Source organism: Styela clava, chromosome 13 (assembly GCF_964204865.1).
Source record: "Styela clava chromosome 13, kaStyClav1.hap1.2, whole genome shotgun sequence".
Lineage (NCBI taxonomy): Eukaryota > Metazoa > Chordata > Ascidiacea > Stolidobranchia > Styelidae > Styela > Styela clava.
In genome coordinates, this window is record NC_135262.1 from 17,430,976 (window position 1) to 17,450,177 (window position 19,202).

The following is a 19,202-nucleotide window of genomic DNA, read 5'->3' on the forward strand; positions in this document are numbered from 1 at the left end:
TATATATTATCCAAGTCATGAATGGTAAAATATATAAATGAACGAATTTTCACTCATAAAAATATATAAGGCATATAAAGAAAAGGAACACGATCTGGATTTGAGATTTTAACGACATTAATTATTGTAAATAAGTATAATATATATAAAATAAGCAACATTGCCTTGTGCTATATCTAAAAATTGAGAAAACAACAAAAGAGAAACAAACATGGTTGTATGATAGCAAAAACGGAATTAAAAAAAGGAAAATATTTAGGATTTTCCGAATTTGCTTATTATTAAAAACACTTCGCTGACGCAACTCGTATTCAGCTTTGTTTTCAAAATCTGAGGCCAAAACTGTTGATCTCAGATCGTCTATCAAATGTCTCACACTTATTATTATTAAATATAAGTAAAACAAGTAAGTGATTCAAAATTTATCTCTATCACGTGTATCACGAGTATTTTTATCATTTTCCCACTTCTTTAAGAGGTGCATTGTCATTGACGGCTTCGCTCTCATATTTAAATCTTTTCATCTCCGGTTTGATGCTGAGAGTAAGTATTTGTACAATGACAAAAAGGATCAGAACAATTACGTAGAATTGAACTTTTCCAAAATTCGTCATTGCTGCACGAATGACAATAGGGAGCAATACACAAAAAACACTTCCTACCAACGAAATGAAAATTCCCTGGGTAGATTCTTGTACCGTGGGGTAAACATGTTGCTTCAACATCTCCTGTATGAAAGGATAGGCTGACAGCGTTGACAGTCCATACATAAAGTTACTGATATATTCCAGTACTTTTATATTATATATGAATGCCAGCATTGCCAAAATGACGTTAACACAAATGGAAAAACTTATTATATTGGCAACTGGATTGTAGGATTTCAATCTATCTACTATGGCCCCCATTCCTATAGAGCCAATGATTCCGCCGATAGAATACGCTGTCAGGACAAAACCTCTACTTACGGATATGTCGGCGGCGTCGTCGTCAGACAACAGGGTGCTGTTACTCAATTCTAACTCTGATTCGTTTGCTGGTACAAGCATATATTCACAAACAAAAACTGTATCGATGATGGTAAACATCAGAACGAGCGTCAAACTTGTTCGTTCCGTCGCGATATACTTTGATTCCTTCGCAAATCGTAGTAGTGTTGATTTGTAGCTTTTTTGCTCGGCTTCTCTTGCTGTCGTTAGTCTTTGTATTTCAGCATGCGATGGTGGAACTTTTGGCGAATTTGGTATAAACAAGCACAAAATGAATAAAGTAATTATTGCTAGTGTGGACATGGCGTAGAGGCATAGTGCCACATAAAGCATTTTTACTGATAAGTCAGTAATTCCAGCAAATAGTATGCTTGGCAATATTGAAGCCGCGACCACTGCGGCCATCATGGCAAACCAACCGATACCCAAGACGGTTGCTTGCTCTCTTTCTCCAAACCAAACTGTTGCAGTCACTGGGATTAAGGCAAAGTACACAACGCATGCAAAACCAACTGCAACCTCTGCTATCATGCAAATAAAAAGATACTTTCCGACATATATCACCGTAGCAAAAATGGTGAAGGCTATTGCCTGAAGACTAATTGTGACAATATACCATATTTTTATGGCAGTTGGCTTATGAGTGAATAGATAGCCAATAACTGGCCCCCCTATGAATTGTCCAAGTGCGGCACATATGGTTAGCCAATCTATGGTTTGGTGAGACACCTCGAAGTGTTGGGACAATGCTTCGTTGATAACTCCGAAGAAATGCCATGCAAACATGACCAAGAATCCACTCAAAAATAGTAAACATGCCACCAACCATCTGACTCCATACAACTTAGTTTCATTACTCTCTAAAAGTTTCGCTGTTTCAATTACCTCGTGGTGCATCGCAAGACTTCAACTTTCCCCGTACTGCTCAACAGCCGAATGTGAGAGCAGTTTGGCACAAGTGTTCATTTTTCCAACGAATACGTTGGCTTCCAAAATTGTTATTACCGGAAGGAAATAGGCTATTCACGCAATTCTTAAATGTTTCTGAGCACCTGTTAGTAAGACGAAAAATGCTGGACGTTGAAATCTTCTTTTTTAAAAGACAATTTATATCAGCGCGTGAGAGAACTTTCGAAAACACGTATAATTTCCATATACTGCGGTTTCTATGACCCTGTTTAAGTAAACCTGTTAAATAGTCAAAACTTCCGTCGATGAATTTAAACAGTTTGCAAGATATTCTGCAGCTCAGCTATGATGAATTATCATCTTACACAATTGTGCTTGACGAACAGCGTCTTAAAAGCGTAGCACATATAGTATTATCTTTGTGTTCGAAATTTCTTTCTTAATTTAAAATACTTTTTCGTTGTAGCGTTATGATGAATGTAAAGTCAAATATTAGCACATGTACAACAAAAGGTTTTTTTTAAAGGCACAAATTAGCGTAGTATGTATGGTGACAAATGACGCCGTACTTCCATTTTATATTGGTGTCAATCATTCAATGATGAGCGTAATATTGCGATAAATCGATTTAAATGAAGAAACGGCAGGTAAAGAGATAGAAATTCTGTCTACCTATATCCCACTAGAAAGAGTTGATTTGAGAATGCAGTCAAATGGTGTATGGCATTCCTACTTTGAACACGAACCTTAAACGAAATATTTAGCTGCATATTAGTACTTTCAGTTGGTGAGAAGATGCTTTTGTAATAATGAAGTTGTGCAAGAATATAGTTCCGCGATAACGGAATCATGACAGAATGTTGTTTTGTGGGATCAGATTTTTGTCTCTTTTATGAGAGTTAAGTGAAATACTGACTATGGAGCAATACCAAAACTATGCATTTTGCATAATTGGTACATAAGCTTAATGATTTTTGAAGGGACGTTTCCACTACTTGTATTACACTTCTTAGTATCACACCAATGGGAACAGCCCGTTTTCCGCTCGTTAACTGTAAACTCATTTGTTCACGTCACATGTCACATAACGATTTACTACAAATAATGATCAATTACCGCATTGTTTACAATTGCAGTTTGCATTAAGAAATTGCGCAAATGTCTGTTCCCGCAATGACTTAATATATTTTCGCAAAAACTACATTTTTGAAAACGTGTAGCTCAATTCTTCACCTACACAAAAGTAATTGCAAAGTTTGCGGTTGCAGTATTACTATTCGTGCAAAAGTATAATTTCGCATACTTCTTGAGGTCGAAGTTTGAAGACGACAGACAATCCAAAGCGAATTTAGTCGTCGTATACGTTTTCGTCAGACTTTACAAAAATATCTAGCAACTAGCGAGATTATTTTCTACGTCTAGACTGGAAATATCTTTAAAATTTTAACATTTTATTAAAATATTAGGCGCATGTAAATGAGATATATTAAGAAAATCTAATTATTTGAAAATAAAATATTCCTTATTTTTTATCTTGCCCGACTTATTTTGGATATTTACATTTCTTATGTTGGCAGCCAAAAACAACCATTTACGTTCCGTAACTTCCGTCCACGCATTTTAAACGTGTTTTTGAATAAAACGCCTTTCGTCTTACTATCTGGTTTTTGTAGCTTATTGTTAGCTTGTTATTTTTGAGATGGGGCGCAAGATTTATTCTTTTCTAGAAAGAGGGCGCGGCGTAAAAAGTTTGAAAACAACCGGGTTAGAATGATTAGTTTGTATTTATGCCTCAAACATTCAACATTTCACAAGTTTTTTTTGATTATGATAAAATTATTTAGAGGCTTGTATTTGTGAAATAACGTTGCACGATCATCACTCTTCGACGCGCAGCGCACACTGTTGCTTTAGAGATGTCTTCCGTGTTTCACAAGCTTCTGTTGCATCAATTTTCCAATTTTAGACATTAAGGTGTCCTGGAATGGTTTAACACAAAGTTGGCAACCCTACTTACAACCAAAATGATGACGGCGCGGGTATTGCCTATTTCTAGAGGAATTTGTATATTTCAATCTTCGTTAACATGCTGATACACCCGAACCCTAACGAGGCAAAGGTCTTCCTCGGGGTGCCAAGGACGCCAATAACCTTTCAATAAAATTGGTCAGAATGAAGCGTGGGACAAATAGGACAAGTGGAACGAAATCTTTGAGACACCCGAAGAGAGTTATGAGCACACAGGCTGATAACAGCTCGGCCCAATACAACATCATAATAACGTGAAATTTGACAATTTTGCTGGACCATCGTCTGTTCAATAAATGCCTCAGGGTGCCTAGTTTAAACATATGTTCAGAACTCATCGATTATCGTTATAAGACATAAATTCCCACAGATTCGAAAGCTCAGGTTACAAAAATTAAAGCATGGGCGACGGAGGCATGTGATACGGATTAGTGATCACCCAGTGACTTCTGTTCAAGGATGACCGTTCGTAAGATTTTGAAAGAATGTATGTACTGATCCAATGAAATCAACGATTCTCGTTCGCGAAGCTGCCCAACAGCGTTAATTCAATTTGTTACGCCCGCCATCAGCCCAGTTAATGAACCACGTTGACGAAGATTGATAATATCAAAAAACGACCCATTAGGCACGACAAAAACACTCGGAAATTCTCTCGAATATTTACTATGCTACGTGAATTCCATTTTTAATTTTGGGGTCAAAATTAGCCCTTTAATTGCAAACTAAAGTCAGTGAATGCCCTCCCAGGATTCGTAGCTTGTCCACAAGCATGTATTGTTGCTAGTGCAATACATTGATAGTCGTGGCGTGTAGCCCTATTTTTTGTGTTAACCTTAGACACATTGCGTCTTACCGTTAGTAATTTTATAACGAAAAACTCCCAATTTATCTACTGAATCTAATGAAATTCTGATCAATCGAAAAATTAGATCAGTGCCGATTTAAATATGTCTCCGCATTTCAGATTTTTTTTTACACTGAGATATTAGAATTTGAAAAATAAAACTTAGGGCGATTAACGGTCACTCATCCAACGGACAGATGGTAAACACTTGATGAGCATAGTTTCATCAAATTTGTGAATTTGCATATTTATGGTGTCGGTAGTAATAATTGATGTACTAATGTTATTTTATAAAGTTAATCCGACTCTCTAGTCAAATTACTAATCAATAGCATTTATACCAATATTTCGTGATTGTGGGAACGTGATTGAAATTCCTTGGAGGTGCATTTTTTCTAGACCAATTTGCGATTGATTATTTTGAAACTTTTCGTGATTCTATCAAGAATTGAAACTTTTCACTTCAAACTTGATTTGAAAATTTGTGTTTTTTAACCACAGAGTTATTGAAAAACTGTTGTGTGGCAATCCCGAATTGATTCCAACTCACAACTCTGATTGTGCATGTACCTCCTCCAACGATTGCTGGCGATGCCTCCTACACTCACTGATATTAATTAAGATGACAGCTTACATATTGTTTTCTGAGCTGTATTGTTGTGTTTGTATCACGGAGTAATGAACAATAAATGATTTAAAATGGTGAAATATCCGATTAATTGTCGTCAGAGGCTATGTATTATAAATTTGTAATGTTTTAACAGTTTTTGTATGTAAAAGTTGATGTTTTTAATCGAGCAACACCTGCTTTTATGTCAGATGAGAATCCTACCACCCTACTTTCACATATTTTTAAAACATCAAATGCATAGGTACGAGAGAATAGTGTTTAACCTTTTTATGGATTCGACTGTGACGTATTAATGTCATAAACTAAAAAATTTAAACCAGAGTGCAATGCAGTATAATTCTAACACAAAACTTTTTTTGATTCAACTAACCGCTATAACTTTCTCTTTATTCCGCAAATAGATAGGTATTTTATAAGTAAGCTGAATACGGCTTTGTCGATGACTTCGTTGTTCTAGTGTTGTTCTGATGTTATCTATATATTTAGCTTCCATGAGATATGCTTTTATTTACAGTATACAACATAATAACAAAGTTTGAAATAGCAATTTGAAAAGAAACAATAGCAGGGGAGAAGTATGCCGTTAAAGAAGTATCTCAACCAAATGAAATGAGGAGAATAAATAACTGATAAGCCAATAAAAACAAACATTTGGAACTCATCTAGTTATTAGAACGCCTTTATTTGCCAAAAAAGTCAGTTCGAATTGATTACAATCAAGTATCAAAGTATCCAGTTATCAAAAGTAGTTTTAGAAATCTGTATTCGCCTGTCAAAAGTAGCTTAGAGGTACATCGATATGCTCAAATGGATGAAAGCAATTATAGCATCACCAACGAAAAAGTAGTCGTAATTCAGAATATGCAGACTGACTGCAAAATATGACAGATATAAAGACGTAATTGAAGCAAAATTTGCCAGCCATAGTGACATTTCCATGTAAAACAATGATAGGTGATCAATATCGGACAAAGTTAGATTCTTAGGTTTTAAAATTTGTCTCGAATATCGATTTCAGCACGTAATTGTTCATCAAATTTCGAGTAATTGGGTAAAAAATCAATAGAACATGAAGTAGACGGAGGCCAATCAAATTTCAATATTTATTGGCTGTCCTAATATGAATCACACGGCAGTTGACTCAGGTTTGGCGTCGGCAACAATGTCATTGTCAAAAAATTCGTCTTCGTTGTGATCCCTTTCACTAGCGGGCGATCTTGTGCTCGGTGTATCTTGAAAACAATTTTTTGTACATTGATAACAAGGTATTGATTGGAAAAATTGTTCATAACAACACTGACAGAATCTGTTGTTTTTATTAATATGAATTGAAAAAAAAAAAAAATGTCTGCCGAACTAGCTATCTTCAAAATGTATCTAGAACAGCGGCGCCCATGAAACATTAGCCAGATTTTAAAATAAATATTTGGCATTTTTACTCTTTTTTGATCGAACAAAAGAAACGTAGTTAACTTGAAATATAGAAAAAAATGCGTTACTCAAATTGGCGCTGTGAGATATCTTTTTATATATATAGAAGCACCGAAATCAAATTAATGTATATGTTAAATTTATCACTCACAGACTCTATCGGTTCCCGTATTTTGTTCATCAGATACATCTAAATTTACGTCAGCTTTTTCAAATGCGACTACACTCGCAAATGGCATCAGTGGCGACCGCGGACTGAATTTTGTATTTTGCTCGCTTGTCTGTGAGCCACCTTTGATAGATTCTCCCTGTGGTTGCTCTGGTACGTTGTTTCTGCGATAACTACTGCGAGTTCTCTGTCTCATGGTTTCTCCAATAGTTGAAAACATTCTTCGAGAGAAAGACTTCATATTTCCAACAGCCTCGGTAATGTACTGACAGGTAAAAGCCTTCTTGAAATCTTCTCGAAACTTCTTCGAAACAAATGCGTACACCAAAGGATTTATGCAGGAGTTGGCGTATGCCATGCAGTGAGCGATCAGTCGAAATACAAAAGTAAATTTTGATGTGTAGTCAAAATTATCATCAAACTGCATCCACAGATTTACGAGGTGATGAGGGGCCCAACATATTGCAAATAATACAACCTGGAAAAAAAAAACTCTGTTAGAAAACAACGTTGCTACATTTTACATAGTTATACTGTTTTTAACATTAAACGTTTACTATAGCTTCCAATTTCATCAGACTGAGAACATACTGTACACACAATCCCACCAATTAAAGAAACAGGTTTTGCTTAAAATAAATGTGTGCATAAAGCAATAACCCAACGTCAACACCGTCAGATGGAGGAACACGCGAAAGGCTAAGGATGAAAAAGAGTTGTAGTGATCAACCAAAAGCTATGTCCTAAGATCCTCTACAATTACTACAAAGGGTTTCACTGTGACGAAACTGACACTAATGAATATACTGTGTGCATATATAATGAAATATGAATAAATATCGCATCAACAAGGTCCTATTATCTGCCACAGCAAAGTACCAATGCAATCTTTGTCTATCAACGTTAAATTGGCTGGGGATATTGAAAATTCAATATTTTTACAACCATTTGATTACGATAATACGATCAGTTTTCAGTATTTCGGCTCATTTCATATTAACATGATAGGAAATATTATTTATTTACACAGAGAGAAACCCCATTGGGAATTTGGATTCTAGAACACTGTCATGTTTATATTGATGTGAATATTAAATGACGCACTGAGCAGATATCTGTGACGCAATACAATAATCAAAATTCGTCAATCGTCATTCCATAAAGCTAGTATTGAGAAATCCGACCATTAACCAAAATTCGCAATTGGTCGGATTCAATATTGTAAGAATGGATTCTTTTTTGTATCGAACGAACAAGCAACAGGTCTCTCATATCCGAAAATGAACGTATCTTGCGAGCCAAGAACGGGTTCGCTGACTACCAAGATATTCCAGGAGAGGGTTCGCGCTAACCCACTGAATGTCACGCATGTCACCAACCTATGTCTTTTTAAGGGCAAGGGGCTTGTTTATAGCTCTTTTACCATTCTGTCGTCTCTGGAGCATTTACTTAAGCAAAAAAGTATGGGATATTGCTGACCACTGTTTTTATTATATATCTGACAATCCGGAACACATAAAGCAATTCTATTAATGTCTATCAACGTCCTAATATGGTTCTCGGTAATAATAAGGAAACTATGTCAGTTTTATAATTTGATAACACCTACCACCATGATGACAATACGGGTGACTTTCTTTGTCGAATCGTTCCTGTTATTTCTTGGCAGTGAACTTTTCCTTGCAGTGCTGCAAACTACGTAAAGAAGACCGACGTAACAGCAAATGATTGTCAGCAAAGGGAACAAATACCTGGAATAAATAACACATAAAGTTGCATTTTAATTTATATATATATGAAATATTGTTTTAAAAATTGAAACCTTACCCAAACAAAAAGACACAGAACTCGTACCATTTCTTCCAGCTTAGCTTATTTGGCATACAAAGAGTGTGGCCCTTGTATATGATCTGAAACAAGCACGATTGAGTTGAAATAATATATTGTTCACATATATAGGGAAGAGAAATGTAATTTAAAAATAGAAAAAAATTGATAGTGTTCTGAAAAAGGAAAATAATGATTTTTTATCGCCTCAAATCTGTCTATTCAGGGTGACAAAATTAAGTGCGATTAAACTGTCTGGATATTTACATTTTCGGTCCATTTCAATTTTACCTGCTTGTTTTAACCACATTTCATAATTTTTTAAAATCCACTTCAATTCTTCTCAGCAGCACCATTTTCAAAAATTATGGACGTTTTATTTGAGTTTATTGATAAAAATGTCGTTTATACTCTTTATATCAATATATGTCAATGTTCCATAATTTGTTGATTCAAACTGTCTAAATTTTGTATCAATTTTATTCATATTTTAAATAATATTTATTCGTTGCAATTTCCGATGATGTTGCATTATTCAAATCGAATTAGGTTCGAAATTTGATCTAGATGTGTTTTTTAATTCAAGCAGAAGGAATAGATAAAGGAAGCTACAAAGACATTTTTGTCAACGTTCAGTGTCATAACAACCACTATTTGAATGGAACGTTTTGACAATCCCAATATTAATGTTACTTCCAGGTATGACCAATGAATCAAATCAAATAATATTTGTTTTCACGAATATAATACATATTTAGGGGTGTTTAAATGTCTTCGATTATGGAATTATGGGACAGTTGTTAAAGATTTCCTTCAAGATTTTCTCCGAAACGACGATACGAATCAAATGGATATACTGTTATTCAATATCGTAGTGAGAAAAGAGTAAGCAGTTCGACGTTTCTTGTTTTTGACAGTGTTGCCTGCTTCTCCTGTTAAGCGTAACGTGAATTATTAATGTTAATGTGGCTAAACAGGAGGTCGATATTACACCTCGGATTGAGCCTGTAATCTGAGTAACAACAAGAACACAGCGTGGGATGGGTACTGCAGTCATCGTCCAATCCTTGTTCTACATAAAATCACGAAATGGATGACCTACGCATTTACTTGAAAAAAATCAATTACACAGTAAAAACTGATTGATATGCTCTAAAAAGACATCTCGTTCGATGATTGAAATGTACTGCTCTTAAACTTTGTCGCTCATTAGTCATTTTGAATCGCATTACAAGCAGATGTGCGATGCGGGGCTTGTAAAATATAAAGACGACGAACCACGAAGTTAACACGAAGAAGCTAAAAATAGAATTTAATGTAGTTGAATCCTTATTCGCCATTTGAGAATAAAGCAACTTCAAAATTGAAATTTTCTTCAGAAATGCGATCCCGACTTAATAAAGTCAAATTGCCGAACCAAGTAATTGCAAAAAACTGCAATTTAACCAGTTTGGTATTAAATAAATAGCAATTCTTGTCTAATTATTTTCAAGTTAATATTTAGGACTACTTTTTTTAAATGCATATAATGAATCAGACATGACCCCATTCTATTTTTGATTCATTTTTATATGGCATTTTACTATTATGCAATGCACTAATTAAGGATTTAGTACCGAAAATTGTCAATTTTTCATGATACGTATGTTGGGGACTAGTAATTTAAAGATTTGCAGTAAGCAGTATTGACACGCTCAAATGAAACCTTACTCTGACGACAATTCATCTCCCGTTTAACAGCTCAGTACACCTTGCCAAAAACTATGATTATTCGAATGTGAAAGATGTGATCTATCCGTGGCATATATCCGATTATACGTTGTTCGATTTTGAAAAACGGTGAATGCAACAACAGTGAGTACGTTTGCTAAAAACAGCTTCGCGGGGAAATAATCGGTTTAAATGCAATAATCGGACATTTTTAAAGGTTACCGTCAGCCGCAGGTACCGCAAAGATTCTGAGGGATTTGCACTGTGCAAATTCCTCTTCAAACCGCACATACACATTTCAAAACATTGAAATATGATAATATTTGACGTCAGTGGAAGTAACTTGTGTGAGATGTAGATGTAATAAACCAATCTTTTGATGCAAAGACAGAGTTTTTATTTTATTCTGGGGAAAGGGGAAAGTTTATGAGACAAATTGGAAAGATTTTTTTTTTTAACCCGAAAAATATTTCGATATGATGAACTTGGACGATGGAGGAGACCGTAAGCCACCAGGGGTTACATGATAGTGCACCAGTAGGACACTGACACGGTAATTATCTTCCTCGGCAGTGGTCGCAAACCTCTATCGCACCGCTTAGCGCTTCATACTGAAAATCCAAATCAAGTGAGCTTTTGCCCTTTTGCTCTACGCGAGGTTAAAGCTGAGATTTTCTTTGCGCAGGGGCATTCGAAAATTTTTCACTCAGCTTGATAATCTAACTCTTTCCAGCACATTTTAAATATCCGATGCTCATTGACGACAAATTTAGATTGTTGATCATCACAAGATGTTATGAATTGAGCGTTCAAATCTTTTTTGCATACAGCAGATGATCAAATTGAGTCTAACGTTACAAAAGTGTTTCTACGTATTCAAGTTGAAAAAGTTTACATAAGCTCTCGACAGGAAGACACTCGTGCCGATTTTCTATTCTAAGAAAGTGGAATATTTGATCTTAAATAAGTCTAGTACTTGATAAAAAAATATAATTATATTTTTTCGTTTTGTCGGCGAGTGAAACAAAAGTAAACAGACATGATGTATAACCTAAGATAATAGAATTTTATTTAACTTTACCATGGCTAATTTTTTATACCAACGTCCGCTCTCTGTCAGAATTTGACGAGCAACACCTGTGGGAATCCCAAAATCGAATCAACGAAGGAATAGGTAATAGGATTAGACGTGGATGTTTATAAAACGACAAATCGTGTTAAAACGAATTCACGCCATTATTGAATGGACAGCGCACAAATCCCCAATCCCCTTGTCGCAATCAGAGAAGTCAAATAACAAAGGAATATTATGCATCTTGAAAATTATTGATTGCGAAACCAGATGCTATATGTTCACGGTTAATAATAACGTACAAAATTTATTATATCGCTGTGAACGTCTATGACCTTAGAGTCACGCAAACACGAGTTAACAAATTTATTTTATACATTAATTTATTATAGAGGGAACATTACTGGTCTGGGTGGTCAAGTACATTGACCCTGTCCGAATAAATAGCGTAGCTCGTATCCAACTACAAATTTACTATAATTTAACATAAATTTATATACGAGAAATAGTGATAAACTTCTCGGGATAACAATCTATCCAACTTGTTCAAAAAGAAAATATTTATTTAAACCTCGTTTTGGTATAAAATATTATATAACTAATCAATTAATATATAAACTTAAGAAATGAAAAATAAATAACATCATTAAATAAATATATAAACCGAAATCGATATGTTCTTTAATCTTTACCATTTGTAGGGAAATGAAACAAAATTGATTCCTATTGTTGTTTTATTTGTTTCATTGATTTTAAATAATTTCCACTTGATTAGTTTGAATCCCACGCGAGCAGCGAATAATTTTTCTTAGAATTGTCGAATGAATCGAAATGTGCTAACTTTAATTGACATATATGACAAAATTCACATAATCGATATCGTGTTGAAATTGTTTAACGAACAGATTGCATCGAGAGCATGGAAGTGCTAATCCAATTTCTTTTGTTATTATTATTGCAAATTAGTGCTAATTTGTCACATTATATATTCATAATATATTTACATTTCAAATAGCTTATTATAATATTTATTACAGATATTATGTGTGACGGCTAGAAAATATAATTATGCGGACTAAAAATTAAAATTTCATTGTTTTAATCCTCATAAACAACGGTAGGCAACGATCGTTATAAATTTAGTATTTTCTTCTGTATGATTATGGCTTGTCATGCGCTTATAATTCATTATGAATGTTATTCAGTCCTGCAACAATAACTACCTCCTGCAAATTAGCACAGGATTTGACTAAATTATTAAAGAAAGAATAAACTTACATATACTCGAGTAATGATGGCTGGCGCAGCTATGCCTGCTGACGAAGTCCAGATGAAAATTAATCCACGTATTGCATTCGCTCTTGTTCGAATTTGCCGAGCAGAAGTTGCATAAACAACAGCCAAAAACCTAGCAATGTGGAAACATATTAAATGGTACAAATTCCAACACATTCTCTCTGCTATAGTCTATCTATTTATACCAATATTTCTTAGAATGAAGTATTTCCTATCAATCGTTTTAAGAAGAAGACGTTGGTGTATGCATTCACTTTCTTGAAGTTATATCCTGTTTAAAATAACTATATCAAGGTCCTGTTTTTTATACTAATTTCAGAAATGATTCGCAAAAATAATATACAAAAGAAATATTGGATGTCTGAGTTGAAGAAATGAGACATCAATTTTAGACACTTTGGGTGCAACAAGCAAACATTTCCAATGGCACAATATAATTTTATCTTTATTTGATGTGTATAATTTAGTGATTTCGTAATTGTTCTTCTAAATTTATGTCGGTATATGTAACAATTAAAAAAAACCTATTTTTGCCAATCTGTAGGGGTCTAAACACCCACCAAAACCTGGCTGAAGTAATCTCCGACATACGGATGAGATTAATTTGTTTATATTTCTTATATATCATTAATATTTGATGAAATCGTGTCTGAATGAATTTCCACATTTAAGATAAATATCAAATTTATCTATATATGATTTTTATTGAATCCTTATAAATGATTTAAACATTGGCTTATATACTGATTCACGAATATTTCTATTTTTATTTATAAATTTACCATACAAAACTTTCCAGATTAAAAAACATTATATTTACAACATTATATATAAACTCTGACAACGTATCGAAAGTCGAATTATGGGGGACCGTGAACACGAGTTTCAGACAACAAAAGTGATCTGTATTCAGCTCACAATCCAATGTCTGCTTTATAAAACACCATGTATGCGTCTGAAAGCCAGAGCGCGTGCACACAATAAGTTGATTGTGATCGACCATTCGTCTATAAAGATACTTTCAAATATATCAAAATTTATCGAGGGACGCAATAATTTAGTGCTTGTTATTGGCGGTTGGAGCAAAAATGTTTTTCTTCGTTTTTTTTGTAAAATACAGAACAAGACTTAAACGTGTTAAAGATTAGACTTCATGTTAAATAATTTTTGATATTTAAAGCTTTGAGATGCGATATATTCATTTCAATCACAATCAGTTTTAAACAGTAACGAGTTTTAACAGTTTGCCACGTTTTTTGATGTTATTTCATTTTATATTCTCACATCGGTCGATCTTGTCATATTTAAATGTAGCAGGTAAAAAGCCACAAAGTACCATTCGTGGTTCGTTTCTAATTCCGAAACTTTCCATCGACTTTCCGAGAGAAGTCTTCGGAGATAAACATGATAAATTACTCAACTTATATCGGTCCATAATTTTGATCGTTCGGTCGATAATATCGAGTAGTACGATTAACCGCTGTGATAAAATTATCCGTGCGTAGAAAAAACAAAAATATTCCTAGATTATTTCTACACTGTTTTCAGAAAGTACATGAATAATGCATGCTCAATCTCACATAGTTCTTGAGCAAGTCTTTGCATTAAAATACATTGTAACTTTCATAAAGCGCAAGCATGATTCAGTGAAAACTTGCATCCTGATGCACGATGTTTATTAAACCAAGCATGTCTTTGACATGAAAAAAAAGATTTGTGAAAGTGAGATAATTGTACTGTTAAAGTACATGGCAGTTGTTCTACATAGCCATGTTTCTAAACTTACCAGAAATAGCGTTCGACAACTTTGACAGGCTATGACGCCATAGCACAAGAGGGCGTTGGGGGAGTACATCTAGTCTGCGGTTTCTTTAAGTATATTATGTGTATTAAATTATGGTATGGCTCTGAATTTTCGGCCAAAACATATGATTATCGCGCGGGAAAACAAATCAAAAACAAGACCTTCATTATAAAGATCACGACACAGATAGGGAAAATGAACGATTCGTCGTGGAAACATATTTCCATCCATGCTGAATTAGGAAAAACAAAATATTTCGAAGTTTCATGAATAAATAGCAAATGACGATATTTTAATACGGTCAAAACATGAATATATATGTAAAGGTTTTTCAATAATTACCCTAGCCTACATATTTATATAGTACAGCCCACTTTTTTGTGCAAGTAATCTGGCTGGTACACTTCAAACGATAATCTTTTTATACGTCCTTTATACTTGAATAAAAAGTTATTTATTGAAATATCCAGAAAAAATTCTATTAATACTTGCTCTATAGCTTTTCATAAAAGATTAATGTAAAATCTCATGTTACTTGGCACTGTGTACATTAGCGCCTACCTCGATGTCAAGGTCATAACACCACAGGCATGTACTTGATTTTGCCTAACCTCTGTTGAGAACAAAATTTAAAAACCTTATTTACCCATTTAGCCCAATGTAATAGAAAAAATATGTTAAAATCTCGGGCCGAGCTCTTAGCGCTTTCTAATGTACTGAATAAACTAAGTAAAATACATTATTTATTTTGTTTATATTTTCAAGGCAAACTAAAAATGAATTTGTCAAAATAATATGAATATGTTTTATTTTCAGTCAATTTTATTTCAGAATTAAGTTTTAGTATTCTGTTAAATCGCTATGTTTCAAATCTCGTATTCATACATTGAATAACAAACTTACCGATCAACGGAGAGGGCAACCAGCGTGTATACGCTTGCAATCTTTGTCATTTCTTCACATACTCGAGTAAAAATGCAGAGAAAACCACCGAACAGCCATTCATTCAAAGTGTAAACTGTTGCGTGGAAAGGAACACAAATAATCAGAAACAGCATGTCTGATACAGCGAGATTCATGATGAACCTATTCGTGTTGTTCAAAGCTTGTCCGTTTTGTTTGTATATCTTGGTCATAACCGTTAGTACCAAAGAGTTTCCAACTATCCCAACAAAAAAGATGACACCAAAAAATATTGGCACAAAAATGGCAGCCAATCGAAACACCAAGTCTGGTTGCATAGGTGGCATTGTGGTCACATTTCCAAATTCTGTGAAGGATGTGGCATTGAAATAAGCAGTTGTGCGTTCCATCATGGTAGGCTTTGATGTTGAATTAGATTTAGAAATTGTATCGTCAAATAACATCTTTGTTGATGCGGTAAAGTAGATATTCTGAGTTGAATGTACCTTTGTGGGGAATGGTGTTTCCATCCTTGGATTATATTACCATTAACTTTAAAATCTAATTTTCTTTGAATAAAAAACAAAACATAGATGTAAATTAAATTATGTTTTTCTCCTGTCGTTTAGTCTTTAACAAGGGTGATTAATTTTCAATTCGGAATTTTGTTTAAAAAATAACTAATTTATGTAAACTTTTAAATTGCGCGCTAGGGTTTAGCTCGCGCAACCCCAAAGGAACTCCTTCCTCACGTCAAAAATGTCATTCTGTCAATATAAATATTCTTAAACTTGACAGGCGCAGTTGCAGGCGTCATCCTTTGAAGATAAATAACATGGCCCATTAACTGTGAAACCTCGTGGGAATTCATACTGTAAACAGCTCACTAATAACTATACATCCTGATTCCAGACATGCACGCAGCGTCAATGAACGAAATAGCGTAGGAACGAAATTATATATACAAACAGTTTAGTATTAAAATATTATAAACACAAATGCAAAATAATAATTTGAACAAAAAAAAAACATTCGTGCATTGTTTTTATTTTAATATTTACTAAGGTAATATTTACTGTATCATATACTTTCAAATTCCTTCTAATATTAATAATAATACCGCTAACTTAGACATCATTTCGTTGGAACCAAATTTATTAAAATTGTAACAAAATTATTTTAAGAATTGGATCTAGATATGCGAATAAACTTTTGGTACGCAACCAGTTTTGCCACTATTTACGCATCTCCTCCGAACGAAACATGAAACCACCAAGTAATATAATTCACCTCAATGGCATTACTGAAGCCTGCTATATGATATCATATTTCCTTGTGCGAAATATTTTATCGTAAAATCTAATTCTATTGTAGGCCTATTTTATTGAAACAATACATGCAATATGTATGAACATATATTAACGACACTTTTGAAAAATGTCGTTTACATGATAGGGGGTTTAGTGCTTATTTGAATGTCGTAATTTATATACGGCAAGATTATAAAATAGTAAGTAGAATAATAAAAAGTGACTTTGTATATTTTGTACGAAATTTTGGTTATAGGTGAATACAATACCCTATTTGCAATTGAGAGCATCCCGACAGCAGATAACATGTCGTAGTAACGCGAGTTGGATTTGAATGTGATGCGCGAATACGCCCGAAATTACCTACTGTGACTAACTATGATAACAATCAGGCTGTTACGAGCAGTATTTGTCCAAGTTATACATAACAAGGAGTAGCTAATAATATATATTAATAGTTTGCCCATTTTATCAACTCATTCCATTACAAAAGTAGCATATAGGCCCAGATATTGTGAAAAATAGCCATTTGAAAATATTGATATGTTTCTTATCGCTTAAGGTTCCTCTCGAACTGACAAATGAAATTTAAATTTTTTTTTTGAAATACAGTTGAGAGCATATCAAATATTAAAAACTACTCACTTATTGAATTATTATCATATTAAATTATTTCTACGCATTAAAATTTCCTGAAAATGAGGTAGAAGTTATTTTACTTATCTAATGTCCATATTCATCTCAATAACTCACTTTGCAACATCTTCCTTTCGAAAAGCCACTAACTCTGTTAGCATGATCTGTAAACTAAGTTTTTCAAAGTGCAATAAGGACAGATGCTCATTTCTATCACGCGTATTGATTGAATAAAATAAGGTCCTACATTCAATTCAATATGGGATCATCAAACAAAAAGTCGATGAGATGACCGACTTTGTTTGAAATATCAGCGCACGGCTGGCAACACCATAACTACTTAACTTCAATATGAATAGTATTCATACCACTAACTCTTACTAACTAAGACAATGGAATCTTGTATAACGACATCAGTTATTTCAACCTTAATGCCGCCATACTTAGCGTAGCGAGTATAAATATACGAACCCGAAACAATAAGAAACGAAGATGGAATGAGATTGATGAGCATGAATTAGATAGGACTTCAATCTCCTCATCCTAAGCATATCTGTCTCAATATATCCGATCTAATAACTACTAAATGTACTACTGGGGTTTGACTCATCATGATTACATCGATCGAGTCATTTAATAGAGACTATGGATATGGATATAATATATCTTGGTAATGAGCTTCTGCAATATAAATCATTACTTGGTATAATTTGTACCCTTCTTTTTTAATAAAAGTGGGATTTGTACTACATGGTATTAATCTTTTAATATGCTCTACTAAAGGGGCAATTAACTAGAAACCTTTTTGCTATAACCCCTTATTTCCTGTGGAGATCGACTCGCCTAGTGAAAAACATTTTACGCTGTTAAATTATTTCATAATCAAAAGTAACCTCATTGGTTTGGATAATAGGTTACTCACAAGTTCCACGCTTATTGACTTGCAAACAAGAATTAACGAGAATTTACACGGTAGAAATGGCGACACATTGCACCAAAATCAAAAGTTTCATCTTTGCTAGATCGAATTACATGTAATTCAAGTAATTTTATTTATATCAAACTTTACAACCCTGAAACAAGCTTTGAAATCTTGAAATATCATTATGTCAACTACTCACCATTGTTCTCGACTGTTCAACGTCGACGGATCGCTGCTTGTTGACAGATTTTCCATTAATTTTCCCCCTTTTTTATTTCAAAAATTATAAAAAATTACCATTTTATTTTTATTTTAATAAATTTCGACATATATAAAAATGTTTTCATTTCTACCAATTAGAAATAAAAGAAAGATGAGTATAATCTTATTTATTTTTTAAAACATAAATTACCATGTAACGTGAATCTTGTAAAATTAATTTCTGCCAAATAAATACGTAAAATCTTTAATGACATTCTCTACCAGCGAGCTGCTTCTCCGATAGAGTTCAACTAAACTGACACAAGTTTTAGGTCATTCGAGATGATGCCTCTAAAATATTTTATGTTGTGATAATTCGCGATTGCCTCCGGAAATTTTTCTCACTTATCCGAGCCTATATACACAAAGCAGGATCCTTGATATTTTTTTGAGGACAGAAAGTTTAAAAGCTAAGATTACTTATCTATTCAGTCAAAACTGCGGTTTTTGTTTCATG

General features: G+C 33.8%; 2 protein-coding genes across 2 annotated transcripts; both read right to left on the reverse strand.

The window, feature by feature from the left end:
- Positions 1–449: 449 nt before the first annotated feature.
- LOC120332455 (choline/ethanolamine transporter flvcr2b-like) lies at positions 450–2,171 on the reverse strand. The gene is made up of 2 exons (XM_039399704.2): positions 969–2,171; positions 450–728 (listed from the first exon to the last, which is right to left on the reverse strand). Exons 1-2 carry the CDS (start codon positions 1,884–1,886, stop codon positions 456–458), a joined length of 1,191 nt encoding a protein of 396 aa, XP_039255638.2. The 5' UTR covers positions 1,887–2,171; the 3' UTR covers positions 450–455.
- Positions 2,172–5,891: 3,720 nt separating this feature from the next.
- On the reverse strand, positions 5,892–18,816 carry LOC120332939 (galanin receptor type 1-like). The gene is made up of 7 exons (XM_039400289.2): positions 18,684–18,816; positions 15,617–16,185; positions 12,892–13,021; positions 8,832–8,914; positions 8,614–8,755; positions 6,987–7,482; positions 5,892–6,636 (listed from the first exon to the last, which is right to left on the reverse strand). The coding sequence occupies exons 2-7, from the start codon at positions 16,144–16,146 to the stop codon at positions 6,530–6,532; spliced, it is 1,488 nt and encodes a 495-aa protein (XP_039256223.2). The 5' UTR covers positions 16,147–16,185; positions 18,684–18,816; the 3' UTR covers positions 5,892–6,529.
- Between the last annotated feature and the right edge of the window lie 386 nt (positions 18,817–19,202).

Bases quoted from the DNA above. Each gene is read 5' to 3' on its own strand.
- LOC120332455 (XM_039399704.2), bottom strand. From the start codon at position 1,886: ATGCACCACGAGGTAATTGAAACAGCGAAACTTTTAGAGAGTAATGAA. The intron at 729-968 runs GTAAGTAGAGGT...CCTTTCATACAG, and splicing joins ACGACGCCGCCGACATATCC to GAGATGTTGAAGCAACATGT.
- LOC120332939 (XM_039400289.2), bottom strand. From the start codon at position 16,146: ATGGAAACACCATTCCCCACAAAGGTACATTCAACTCAGAATATCTAC. The intron at 8,915-12,891 runs GTAAGTTTATTC...TGCTTGTTTCAG, and splicing joins CCATCATTACTCGAGTATAT to ATCATATACAAGGGCCACAC. The intron at 6,637-6,986 runs GTGAGTGATAAA...ATTGTTTTCAAG, and splicing joins TACGGGAACCGATAGAGTCT to ATACACCGAGCACAAGATCG.